At 49.3% G+C, this 12,248-nt stretch overlaps 4 protein-coding genes and 1 pseudogene across 5 annotated transcripts; 2 read left to right on the forward strand and 3 right to left on the reverse strand.

Annotated features, from left to right (window-relative positions):
* Positions 1–21: 21 nt before the first annotated feature.
* Positions 22–309, forward strand: H257_05464 (hypothetical protein; the record flags this gene model as incomplete). The annotated part of the gene is made up of 1 exon (XM_009830361.1): positions 22–309. One exon carries the CDS (start codon positions 22–24, stop codon positions 307–309), a length of 288 nt encoding a protein of 95 aa, XP_009828663.1.
* A 2,090-nt stretch (positions 310–2,399) lies between these two features.
* On the reverse strand, positions 2,400–2,471 carry H257_05465 (annotated as a pseudogene). Its single transcript has one exon. The product of its transcript is annotated as a tRNA-OTHER (tRNA).
* An 886-nt stretch (positions 2,472–3,357) lies between these two features.
* On the reverse strand, positions 3,358–5,096 carry H257_05466 (hypothetical protein; the record flags this gene model as incomplete). Its single annotated transcript, XM_009830362.1, has 6 exons — positions 3,358–3,583; positions 3,607–3,968; positions 4,046–4,199; positions 4,295–4,407; positions 4,453–4,680; positions 4,740–5,096. The coding sequence occupies 6 exons, from the start codon at positions 5,094–5,096 to the stop codon at positions 3,358–3,360; spliced, it is 1,440 nt and encodes a 479-aa protein (XP_009828664.1).
* Positions 5,097–6,873: 1,777 nt separating this feature from the next.
* Positions 6,874–7,634, forward strand: H257_05467 (hypothetical protein; the record flags this gene model as incomplete). Its single annotated transcript, XM_009830363.1, has 3 exons — positions 6,874–7,102; positions 7,187–7,482; positions 7,533–7,634. The coding sequence occupies 3 exons, from the start codon at positions 6,874–6,876 to the stop codon at positions 7,632–7,634; spliced, it is 627 nt and encodes a 208-aa protein (XP_009828665.1).
* Positions 7,635–8,459: 825 nt separating this feature from the next.
* On the reverse strand, positions 8,460–10,703 carry H257_05468 (hypothetical protein; the record flags this gene model as incomplete). The annotated part of the gene is made up of 4 exons (XM_009830364.1): positions 8,460–8,717; positions 8,782–8,883; positions 9,094–9,192; positions 10,581–10,703. 4 exons carry the CDS (start codon positions 10,701–10,703, stop codon positions 8,460–8,462), a joined length of 582 nt encoding a protein of 193 aa, XP_009828666.1.
* Positions 10,704–12,248: the final 1,545 nt, after the last annotated feature.

A 12,248-nucleotide genomic window follows, 5' to 3' on the forward strand; every position in this document is an offset into this window, starting at 1 on the left:
CGCGTTGTCCAACACGATGACATGACGCTGCTGCGCCTTGGCCCCTACTCACCGATGCTGAACCCGATCGAAAGCTGCTTCAGCGTCTTGAAGGCTCGCATCAAGAGCTACCTCGCCCTCCACACTTATGCTATGTTCGAACGTGGTGAGTATGGGACGTTTCTCGAACGACGAATGGTCTTACTTGAGGATGCTGCTCGCGCGTCGCTGCCATGCATCACGCAGCCGTTGGTGGTCCGCGAGGTCATCTTCTGTCAGCGCAACGTCGAAAAAGCCATCCTATTGGAGAGCATGGTGTATGGTCAGTAGGCAGTTCATATTGAATGGAAAAAGTTCATATTGGCTTGGAAATTTGTGTGTTTTTAACCACCCATCGTTTTAAAAATGACGTTTCAAACGTTTTTTTGCCAACTTGATTGGAAAAAGTGCGCAACTTGATTGGGAAAAGGTGTAGTATTTCGTACCGTCATGGACCATCCTTTAATGATAGCTTTTTGAATTGCAGACTTGTAAGGACCAAACACAGAAACGTCCAGAGGCGTGGCATTTGATCGAAGAAACAACTGTAGGATTTCAAGTCAACTACAGAATGCTACAGTGTACTGTAAAATGTCCGACGAATTATGCGAAGGAAGGCCATCAAAAACTCAACCACACGAGACGAATAATTGATTCATCGAAAGAAGTAGAAAATAAGCTGAGCCATACTCTAAACACATCGTCATTCATGAAACCCTCTGGTTAAGTTGACATTGCAGCATTCGACACTTCAATTCAACACTCAATATTCTTTCAACCCTTTCGCCAGGAAAACAAATAGAGGCGACAGACATACTACTCCCGAAGCTGGTCACCATGGAGAGTGTGAACCTCTTGTTCGATTCGATGTCCGACGTAATAACGACCCAGGCCTAGTTTCCGGAACGCATCCTCAACTTAGGCGACATTCGCCTCCAGGAAGAAGTGCATGTCGGTACAGTAGGATCGTCGAAAGATCTGAAAAAACGTCAGCTTCGGATTTCCATTCGATTATTGTGGACTGTGCTAGTGGGCCAAGACTAATCTTCAACATACCAATGTGCATATAAGTAGAGAGATATTGCGCCGAAAGGACACCTGGTTACGTCATTGTGCCATAACATCGTAGTTTGTTCAACGTTGCCGTACTGATTCTTTCTTGGATCGTCGCCACACACATCGGAACAGCTTTGCGCTACGTACGCCCTCGCTTTCGAAGTTGACGAGTCGAATAGAGGATAGCTACAAAGAGTGTATGTTATCGCCCCAGGAGCACATCGCGATTGATATTAGATTGTCAGCACGGTGACGTAGTCCGACTTCAGTGTGCTCGCCGAAGCAGCTGTCGGTGACACCTTGGAGTTGGAAGTCGTAAAGACATTATTCTCCCGCCTAAAATTATTTTGACAATTTTGCCTCTCATTTTGGCAACAATGAACTCGACCTTACGTGCTCCAAAGCGCTCTTACACTGTGTCGTTGAAGCTCCAAGCTCTCGAGAATCTAAAACTCATGTCCGATGGGAAGGTCTCCTCTGAACTTGGAGTGCCATGACGACGTTCTCTACGTTCTTGGCTCGACCAACAGGCTGACATCTACGCGTACGATGGCAACAAGAAGTGTATTAAGATCAGCCCCGGTGGATGAAATGAAGTGTTTCCAGACCCCGCTGGACTTGTCGAGTATATTATCGAAATACGCGATCGCGCGTTGACTACGATGCACATTTTCAACTGGATCAAGCGCCATCAAGTTGAATGGTTGAGCCTCTATCGGTGTGGGAAACAACCCGGCTACCAAGGCCTCCTACTACTTCTATCGACACGGCTACTCGCATAAAAAAGCGGGTCACAGCAACAGCGCAAAGGCTGCTCTCATCGAAGTCCGAGAACAGTTTGCTGAAGAATTCCATCTGTCATACCAGGCATACGAGAAGGACGTTATCTACAATGTTGATGAGACAGGGTTCTACTATGGAATTCCTCCAAAGTACATCTGGTCCGAATATGACGGCGATGCCAAGATCTCCACTGGAGAGAAGCACTCACTTCGAAGGACTGCTGTGCTTACCGTGCGGTACCAAGCTGCCTCTGTTGTTGGTGATTCGTGGTGTACCTGGTGGTCGTATCAACACCCATGAACGTCCAAGGTATCCTCGCGATCATTTCTGTGCCATTCAACCGAAGGTTAATTGAGTTTTGGATTATCATTATTAAGACATTCCTCCGCAAGGTCCGATACTAGAACCACATGTTGTGGAACCGCTTCGCCAATTGTAACGCGCCTGCTCGATCAGGGGCGGTGTGTAATTTTCGGTTTTTACTTTGCTCAACGCTTCATACCTCGTCCTTGTTATCCGGATTCCCCAGGGGAGAAATAATCCAGGGAAGCTGGGGATCGAACCGACTACCATTGAGTTAAGAAACCGAAGCTCTACCACTGAGCTATTTTCCCTCCCCCCATTCAACCGAAGGCATGCATGGATGGACAACAATGTATGGTAGATGTACATTCGCTCACTGAACCGTCTGTCATCGTTCTCGATAACTTTGAGTCGCACGTCAGCGACGAGTCATACATGATTCTTGAAAACAAACTTAGTGGCTTCCTGGTCCCCCTACCACCTAATGCAACATAGATGTGTCAGCCATTGGATGTTGGCGTCATTCAACGTTACCTGCGCGATGTGTGGTTGACCGAGGAGATCATCGATGACTTCGACCCCTCAAGCACAGAAGTGGATGGCGATGATCAAGAGAGCGATTCTTGCGTGGGACAAGGTGAACAACGTGTGTCACTCTCCGTTTTGAGAAAGCGATTCGTTGCATTTGGAGGTTCACGAAAGCCATTGGTCTTTTATGCTATTGTAATAAAAAATCTAATTTCTATTGTTTGTGAACGGTTTATTGAATAAATTTGTAATGTATTCATTTTAAGTAGAATTTTAAATTTGATTGGAAAAAGCTTTTACACTTACCGGGGCTCGAACCCCGGGCCGCTTCCTGAATCAACGTGGATCATTGCACTGACCATTCACAAAAGCCTTCACTTGCGTCGGTGTGAAGGCAGGCCATCATGTCTACCCGTAGGTAGCCATCACCAAGAGAGCTTCCTTGATCTTGTCGAAGCAGGTCAGATGGACAACGTCCCAGCCAGCGGCAGTGAGTTGGACGCGGGTGAGCTTTGTCTTCTTCGCCCTTCCAATTTGCTTGGTTGCTGCATCGAGGAGTTGGCGGGGCGGCGCCACAAGCTCGGTGTAGCAGGGGATGCTGGACCGCATCCAGTTGGTCGCGCACACGAACCGTTGGAGGTCTGCAGCCGTGGCAGGCGGCGCGAACGCTTACAGTCCTTGGATTCTTGTGCGGGAGTGCTGGACGCCTTCAATTGATACCACTTTGCCGCACCAGACGGTCTTGGCCAGGAAGAAGTCGCACTTCTTCGGGTTGAGCTTCAGGACGAAGGAGGAGCCGATCGTGAGGACTTGGTCAAAGAGGTCGAGGATGTCATCTGGGGTCTCGGCGTAACCTAGCATGTCGTCGAGCCAGGCAAGGGGTCTTTTTTGGGTCCTTTGAACAGTAGGTCAGCAAACATGAAGTCCACCGCCGACTGACAGAACACGACCACGTCGGTCTGGCCAATAAGCACTCTTGTGGTCGTGTACACTCCAAAGGGGGTCATGAAGGAGTGGTACATTTGGGAATCTTCATGGAGCGCCAGCTGCCAGTAGACCTTGAACAAATCGATGGTGACGAACGTTCGTGCGTCTACCAAGGCAGTCAGGTCGGCATCGAGTTTCGGCATAGGCTCCGTGTACACGTTGATGCGCCGGCTGTCGATGGTCATGCGCAAGTCACCAGGGTCTTTGTTGGGTACTATGCCCAGCGCCGAGGCCCATGTTGCGCGATTGTTGTGGTACACCAGACTGGCTGCTTCGAGCTCGCGCACATGTGTCTTCAGGAAATCCACATGGGCTGGGGGTATCGCCACAGGCCACACTTGACTGGGACAGCGCCAGGCTTGATTCACACCCGCAGCGGCTCCACCTTGATCGGCTCGTCGTGGCTGATCTCCAGGTGGAATACATCGCAGTGCTTGACCAGGAGGAGTCGCAGCTTCTGGAAGAGGTCCGCGGTCAAGCCTTCATCTTCATCGCCACAAAGAGACCCACTGCTGCTAGTACCGCTGCCATCCGATCGTCCAGGCTTGGACGGTAGCGATGGCGCTACGGTTGCCGTCGCAGGCATTGCCAAAGTCGTCTCGACTTCCGCGGGGCATACCCGGCGGTATGCACGCGCAGCCAGTCCAGGAAATGGTTCACGTCGGTCTTCAACGGCTTGTTGCGTTGGAGGGCCAGCTGGTGTGGAACAACTTCTGCAGGCCAAGTGATCGTCTTGACCATGATGTCAACAACTGTCTTGCCTTCTTAGTCCAATACCGACGCTTGGTCGTTGCGCTCCAAAGCTCGCATCAGGTTGTCAATGCCAATGCGCGAGTCGGCGTCCAGGATGGTCGTGTCGAATCGGTTCGCCGTGGTCAAAATCTTCTTGAGCACTTCCAGGTCTTGAGGCTCCTCTTTAAACGCCTTGCCAAACCATGCGACCCACTCTGCCTCCGTGATGTCACGATAGTCGTGGTTGGCCATGACCCACAAAACCACACGCTTCTTGGTGAAGACGTCTATGCACGCGGAGGACATTGACTTGTTCCAGTAACTTGTTGTACTGGCGGATGAAAGTCCGCCACTCCGACTTGGTCGAGACGTTGAAGGAGGGCGGTAAGGGAGCGCCGGCGCGGTGTACACAAATCCGCGCCCGTCGCCTTGTCCCATATAGTCGTCATCGGGGACAGGGGCAGGTTGGTGGCACCAGTTGGTGTCACAACTGGCGCTGGGGTATCAAATGGGTGGTCAAGGGGGTCAGTGTGGGTACCGTAAATGGGATGTTGGTCGTAGCCTCCAGGTTGAAATCGCTGGTCAACAGATGGTGGATTACGCTGGCGTGGAGAGGCGAACGGGGTAGTGATCTGACGGTGCAGGGGACGGCCGCATTCGGCTTCTCGGATCGGGCTCGCTCGGTCCATTTAACAGGGGACTGCGAGCGTTGGTGGTCAGATCCCTCATCGGGTGATGAGGCTAAAGAATTCTTTGTTTTCGCCCCCGTAGTTATCCGGACGGGAACCTCTTGCATAGGCCGAATTAAATTGCAAACTGAGGACTTACTTTTTCTGGTCTATTTAAGTCTAATCATTTCGTCCAAATGAACATGCGCCAACAATGCACATCTTTCAACCGCACGACAATGGCGTACAACCTCACGACGAATGGCGACCAGCCTCACATGATGGAGACTAAAGGGCCATACCGAGCATGATACCATCAGCCCACCTCTAAAAAGGCTCATAGGCCTTTCTGAAGCGCTACGCAGGGCGGATCCAAAGATTCTCTAGGTAAGCACGATCATAATATATTACAACAACTGCGCCTCAATACATCGACATGACCACGTAAATGGGCTTAGTAAATTTGTACCCCTTAATTTGACTGAAACGAGTGGATAGATTCATCACATTCCCATTTCTCGTTTTCATCTGTCGGCACCAGCCCAACGCACGCTGTCTTCGACCACATACACTGTTCCCCTGGTATGAAGGCAATACACGAGCGCAGTGCGAATTCTACAATAAGAGTATGATGTTCAACATGTCCGAGCTACTACTCATTGTGACGAAGCTCTCTGATAGACACGTCTGACCAGCGATATATGATATCAACGTTTACGTTATTGAGTGTATATTGCCTATTAGAAGGGCGATTTCAACGAGGTCAACGGACGACGGTATGATAGGTTTGAATTTTGCGTTCGTAGCGGTGAGTGCTGATTTTTATACACTTCATCAATTCCCCATGTATTCATTCGCTGCAATTTATGTTTTGCGATTCAGCGAAATACAAAGCCAAATGTTTTTTCACCAATTCTTAACGTTACGTTGTAATTTCAAAATTCAAATCGATTATTGGGATATTTCAGGCACTTCTTCAATTAACAACACATGGCTTGATAGATATGGTGGAGGTGTGTCATCGACCGGGCGACCTGGTGGCTTCTATGATGCGCGTGATGTGGGTGGCGCGCTTGCTGATGGCATATCGATTCTCCGCAGATTGCGGCCGTGTTGTACTGTAGGTCTCGACTGTCGCTTGGGTTAACTCGAGTTCTTGTACGAGGCCGCACAACCATAGAAGTTACTTGGCGAGTTCGACGAGTGTCGTGTACTCGGATTCGAACGTTCATAGGGCAAGGGCCTCTCTCCTATGCGACGATGCTGCCGCTGACGAGCCGGATAAACCGAGTATGGACTCCGTTTGAGGTGACTTTTCCCATCTTGATGGGTCTTTAATCAAATTCTAGGTCACATGGCACTAAAAAGTGCAGCTGGATTTATATATTCCAACGCTACATTTAGTTATTTTTATTCGAGGGACTTTTTGTGGTGTAGTGCTTCAAACATTTGACATTTTAGTGCACAAATGCGTTCGCGGTATTAATGGATTACCTTACATGGAATTTGACACTATACAAAATAAAATTAATACAGTATCTGTATCATATGCTAGTATACTAATTCTCAATTTAGTCCCGTTTTCTGCATCATATGCTAGTATACTAATTCTCAATTTAGGTCCCGTTTTCTGCATTGCATTTAAGCATTTCCGGGGTTTCGACTACAGGTGATGTTGGACGAAGTGGACTTCCCAGCAAGTAAAGGAGTCGCAAAGTTCAAACGTGGAGTTCGTCACGCCAGTGCTGCATCTTGCCTCTAGCACACTGGTCGCGAACTCTACTCCATCGCCGACTGCATGAAACTCCTTCGCATGCGTGATGTTCGCCCGGACGAAATTATTGCCAAGTCCCAGGTGTACGCCAAGCCTCGATCCAACTCCTCGGCCTCTACGTCGTCTCGTACAACTACCAGTGAACTCTCGACTCCTCCGGCGTCGCCTTGTCTGTCGCGCTGCGGATCTCATATCGAGGTTGAAGACCAAGCGGCGATTGCGACAACTTCTCGAACTCATGAAGACGAACCAGGTTCAGCAACAAAATACGTTCGTTGCGTTGATCCAGCGTTCGAACCAAGTGCAGCAAGGGTTCGTCGACGCCTTGACTCGTCAGGCTCAGCCCAATTATGCTGCCCGATCCAGCCGTCGCAATCATACGGCTTCGCCTATCCACAAGCGCCTCCGATCCAACCCTCGACTTCGTCTTATGGACAGCGGTATCAACAACCCTATGCTCCTAATACCATTGCGCCTCCTGGTCAAGCGACCCTTCCACCGAACTTGACATCGACTCAAAATCAAATGTTCGGTGCCGGACGTGCTCGTGTTGGCCATATCCCAGTGGTGATCTCGTCCAAGCCAGACGAAATGACGGTCAGCGGGCAAAACATTGTGATCGTCGTGGTCATGGTGCAAGCGAATGCTCTCGAAGGATTATGCGCTGCAACTTTTGCGGCTAGACGGGACACTACCCAGGCGAACAAGTCAAGCTCTGCCACTTCTGCGGCCAGCCTGGACACACTGTCACCAAATGCCCGTCCAAGCCCACGAATCAAGCCTGAAGCTTTGGCGCTGAGATGAACCTTACGGGAACAGGTTCCGTCTCGGCACCGGCATAAATAGCAACAGGTCACCGGGGTCGCTTTCACAGCAACGAAGGTCCACATGAAGGGTGAAAACGCCTTGTCCTCCAACAATTTGGAATGGGGGATGGGGACGGACACCATCCACACATCTTGGTGGCAGTTGGATAACCACCATGATCGGTGTTTCCGACACCGTGGTTCTAATTTCGCTGCGGGTAGCCGAGAAGGCACTGGGTGAGAACAGTGGAAGTTCCACTTTCATAGGGTTCGCAGGAATTTGGAACAATGGACACGGTGGGTAGAGAGGCAAACGCTCGGTAATAAGTACTGAGTACCTCGGTGAAACGGACTTCAGAGAAGTCAAGGTCACTGGCATCCACAGGAGATGGGAAGTGGTCGGGTAGCTCGCCTGGTGCATCAGTGATAGGAGCAAGGGTTGTAGCAGCAATAAGCGGAGGGTTATGGGGCGGTGATGCAAACACATCGCAGAGTGGGGCAGAGCCCCGTTGGAACACCTTTGATAAAACCGACGGTGGGTTGGGACGCTGAAGGGCCCGGTTGAGAGTGGAGGGAGGCACAAAGTGATGGGATAAAATGTGGGTGTTGGTATAGCCATTGAGGTGATTGCCATCGTGAATAAAGGGACGAGCGGCTGCACGAGGAGAAATGCCAGCCTGGTCATTACGGCCTCCACGATGAGTGCGGCCGTAGCCTTGGTCGCGTTGGCGGCTGCAGTCGCGGTCACGGTTGTTGTCGCGATTGTTGTCACGAGTGTTGTTTCACCCGCCTTTTCCAGGACCACTAGAGGATCTTGGTCCCCTCCATGTTGGCTATTAGAGCCCTGGTTGCAACTATGCCCATCGGGATCATCGCGGTCGTCACGAGGACGTTGAAATGGACGCAACGGGGCGACATAATCGCGTATTTGTTTTGGGAGGCAGAGCCATGTTTGTCAAAGGCAGTGCGGTCAAAGACACGACGCATAATGTTGCGGGCACTTGAGGGTAGGGCACACAGGAAGCATGTGATCAGCAACGCCGCAGTAGAAGCAGGACTTGCCTGGGTGGTTGACGCAATCACGGTGAGCATAGATCGGGATAGTGAAGGCGTTCATAACATGAACCGAGCCATCGGCTTGCGTAATCACTTGGGCCATGTTTGACAGCTGCGAGTTGAGTTTGAGTTTGGGTAGTAGCGGCAGAGCAGTGGTCACCCAGAGCAGACGCTTGTGGGAGGCGGTTCATAATAATACGCTGAAGAGAGTTCCAGACGTCAGCAACGACGACGGACTTGTTGGCGGCGCGTGCAGTGGCTACAGAATTTGTCACGACTTCCCATAATTCATTGTCACCAATAAAGGCGTCAGACATCACACACAGAGTGTACAGTAGTAGTACTGTAGTAGTTCCGAATATGGTTGTGGTAATTGACAGACGAAAATCGTATCCAGAGGACTGAAGGACAGCGGGGCCATGGACACACGGTAGTGCTTGACTAGGTCAATGAGTTCCACGGAGACAGTGTCAATACAACTCTAATCAGTGAACGAGAGAGTTCAGAGATAGCTAGCGATGACGGTAGATTTGTTGTCCATGGGGTACGACGTGAAATGAGTATAGATGTCCTAAATGAGCTCGTAGGGACACGTAGTGGCCTGAGAGAGGTGGCGAAGGTTCGTAGCAATTACTCATACCAAGAAGGTGGGCGTCACAGAGCGTTGATTCGCAAGTTTTTTGGTCCCCTCACGGGTAATGACCTCGCGTTGAATGGCGGTCGTGGCGCCTTCATATCCGCGAGACACGCATCACGATCGTCTCCAACAGAGTCGGATCCACAACTTAGAGCTCAGAGTGTTCGACTTGATCGAGCTTGACGTACATCTTGCAGATGTTGAGAGCATCAGTAGCTGTACTCCGACGTAGAGTATAACTCAACAAGGTCGCGGGATATACTTGGGGCAAGAACTCCGTCTTCCACAAGGTGTAGGCCAGAGACCGGAGGTCGTCGAGTTATACTCTACGTCGGAGTACAGCTACTGATGCTCTCAACATCTGCAAGATGTACGTCAAGTTCGATCAAGTCGAACACTCTGAGCTCTAGGGCTGCTCAGTTGAAGGGAGGAGGCTCATAACCTGTCAAGAGGGACGAGGAAGTAGGTAGTACTGAGGAGGAACGACGACGAGGAGCGATTGTGTGGTCGAGAACAAAACCAAAAGTGATGATTAACGGCCTGCTTAGCTGACCTATGATTGGGCAGAAACAGTCGGCTACTATAGAAACAGGACACCGGATACTTCCGGATGACCGGATATTATCCGTAAGTGACCGAATTCGGCGAAAAAGGCCAAAGCAAGAACGACCAATGTGCCCCTGCTTGACAAACTGGTTTGAGCACAATTTTGGGCCTGTACAGTGGGTGGCAAAAGTCTTCGTACCTATCGCAAAATAATTGTATTTTTAGCGTATTTTCTGAAGTATGCACGTTTACGCTTATCAGAATGGTGCGTTTAATTCCTCACTATTTAGGCATTCAGAATATGTCTCAATAGTTGAAAAGGTACTCAGATTTAGCGAACTGGGAAATAGAAACTATTTTGACCCGTGGCAAAAGTTTTCATACCCAACAGGAAAAACTCAATTATTTCCCATTTAATCACTTTCTAGTACTTCGTAGCGCCTCCTTTGTTAGCAATGACCATACTGAGCCGCTTAGGCTGAATCAATGAGTCCCTGAATGAAAGGAACTGGGACATTATCCCAGATTCGAATCAAGCGGCGTTTCAATTGTTCGAGCGATGAAGGAGGTGATTGACACACTCTACGCTTCATGTACTCCCATACATGTTCTATGGGGTTCAAGTCAGGACTTTGGGGCGGATGATTAAGCATATAAAATGCATTTTCATCGAAAAACTCATGCACGATCTTGGTTTTATGAATGGGCGCGTTGTCTTGGAGAAACTCAAAGTCGATCGGAAGCGCCAATTTCGCAAAGTTCTCAGGCAAATTCGACTCGACCATGTCCAAGTAGTCTGTCGACTTCATTTTGCCGTCGCAAAACACAAGTGTAACGAACCCATTGTACCCGATAGCCCCCCCACACCATCAACGTTTGGCGGCCAAACTTAAACGTCGGAGCGAGGCAGACGTCAAGGAACTCTTCACCAGGTCTCCGCCATACATACACCCGCCCATTGGAACCCGACAAGTTGAAGGGACTTTCGTCCGTCTAAAGCACCTTCTTCCAGTCTTCCACGGTTCGAAGTTGGTGCTTTTGTGCGTACGAAAGTCTCTTCAACTTGTTGGCCTTGGAGATGAAAGGCTTGCGCCTAACTGCACGACCATGCAAACCAACTGCCCGGATGCGCCGACGGATGGTGGTTGACGAGATGTCCTTGTCGTGGAACACAGAAAACGTTTCTTGTAAAGACTCAGCACTGAGGCGACGATCGACCTTGACTGCATGCAAGATGATACGGTCTTCATGGGGAGTTGTTGCACGACGTCGACCAGAGCGGGGGAGTGGTGTCGTTTGGTTGTGTTTCTTATACGTTTTGATGATGCTTTGGACTGTTGACTTGGGGATACTCAAGCATGAGCCGATTTTGCCATAGCCCATCCCGTCAAGGTGCTTGGATACAACAAGGGAGCGCAGTTCGTGTGAGAGCTCCTTGCTTGCACGTGGAGCGTCGTTTGACATGCTATTAGTGTAGCTTTGATGGTGTAGTGGATGCAGTTCACTTTGATAAGTGAATTGAATGTTTAACGAGGTGATTTGGGAAGTAGTGTGTGAGCTACAACAAAATTTGGCAATGGGTACGAAGACTTTTGAATCGAAATTTTTGTATCATATGTTTTGTTTTCATTTTTTCACGCTCAGTTTTCATTTTTTCACGCTCAGTTTTCATTCGTTTGTGCCCAATCAGCATCCTATAGATAGAGCAGATGTTAATCTGTATGGCAATGTATTTACCTTGTCGAACCCATCAAAATGTCAAAAATTATAGTCAAATGATGAAAAATATCATGTGGGGTACGAAGACTTTTGCCACCAACTGTACATTGTGCGACAATTGCGTTACAAGGGTGTCATTAGTAGTATTATAGTAGTACTAGTAAACAAGTGACGTCGTCTCTGGGACTCGAACTTGTACCTTCGACTCGACCGTCGGACACACTACAGTAACACAACGCACCTAAACCCCTCCTACAGTCCTCTGGTACCACCCTTGCAAAATTGCCGTCGATGTCGCATAGATTCTTAAACCCGGGATTTCGACCTCATTCACCCTGTCTAATGTCCTTATCTCCGGTTAAAAATATCACAAATATATCACCCAAACCAGGCTTTAATGACACATATAAGTCACCAGGTATCATATCACACCAACTGTATTTCCCAAAAACCTGACCCCTAATCCCGGCGCATAAAAACCCCATGGGTGTCCCAAAAAACCTGACCCTAAACCCCTTTTACCCCGGAATACACTGTACCACGTTTTATCTCAAATAACCCCCTTTTACACCAAGGTAAACCCTAAAACGATGCTACAGTGATCCCTCAACGTTTGCTCCCTGGTATAAATTTAT

This window comes from Aphanomyces astaci (genome assembly GCF_000520075.1).
Source record: "Aphanomyces astaci strain APO3 unplaced genomic scaffold supercont1.10, whole genome shotgun sequence".
In the NCBI taxonomy this organism is placed as follows: Eukaryota; Oomycota; class Saprolegniomycetes; order Saprolegniales; family Verrucalvaceae; genus Aphanomyces; species Aphanomyces astaci.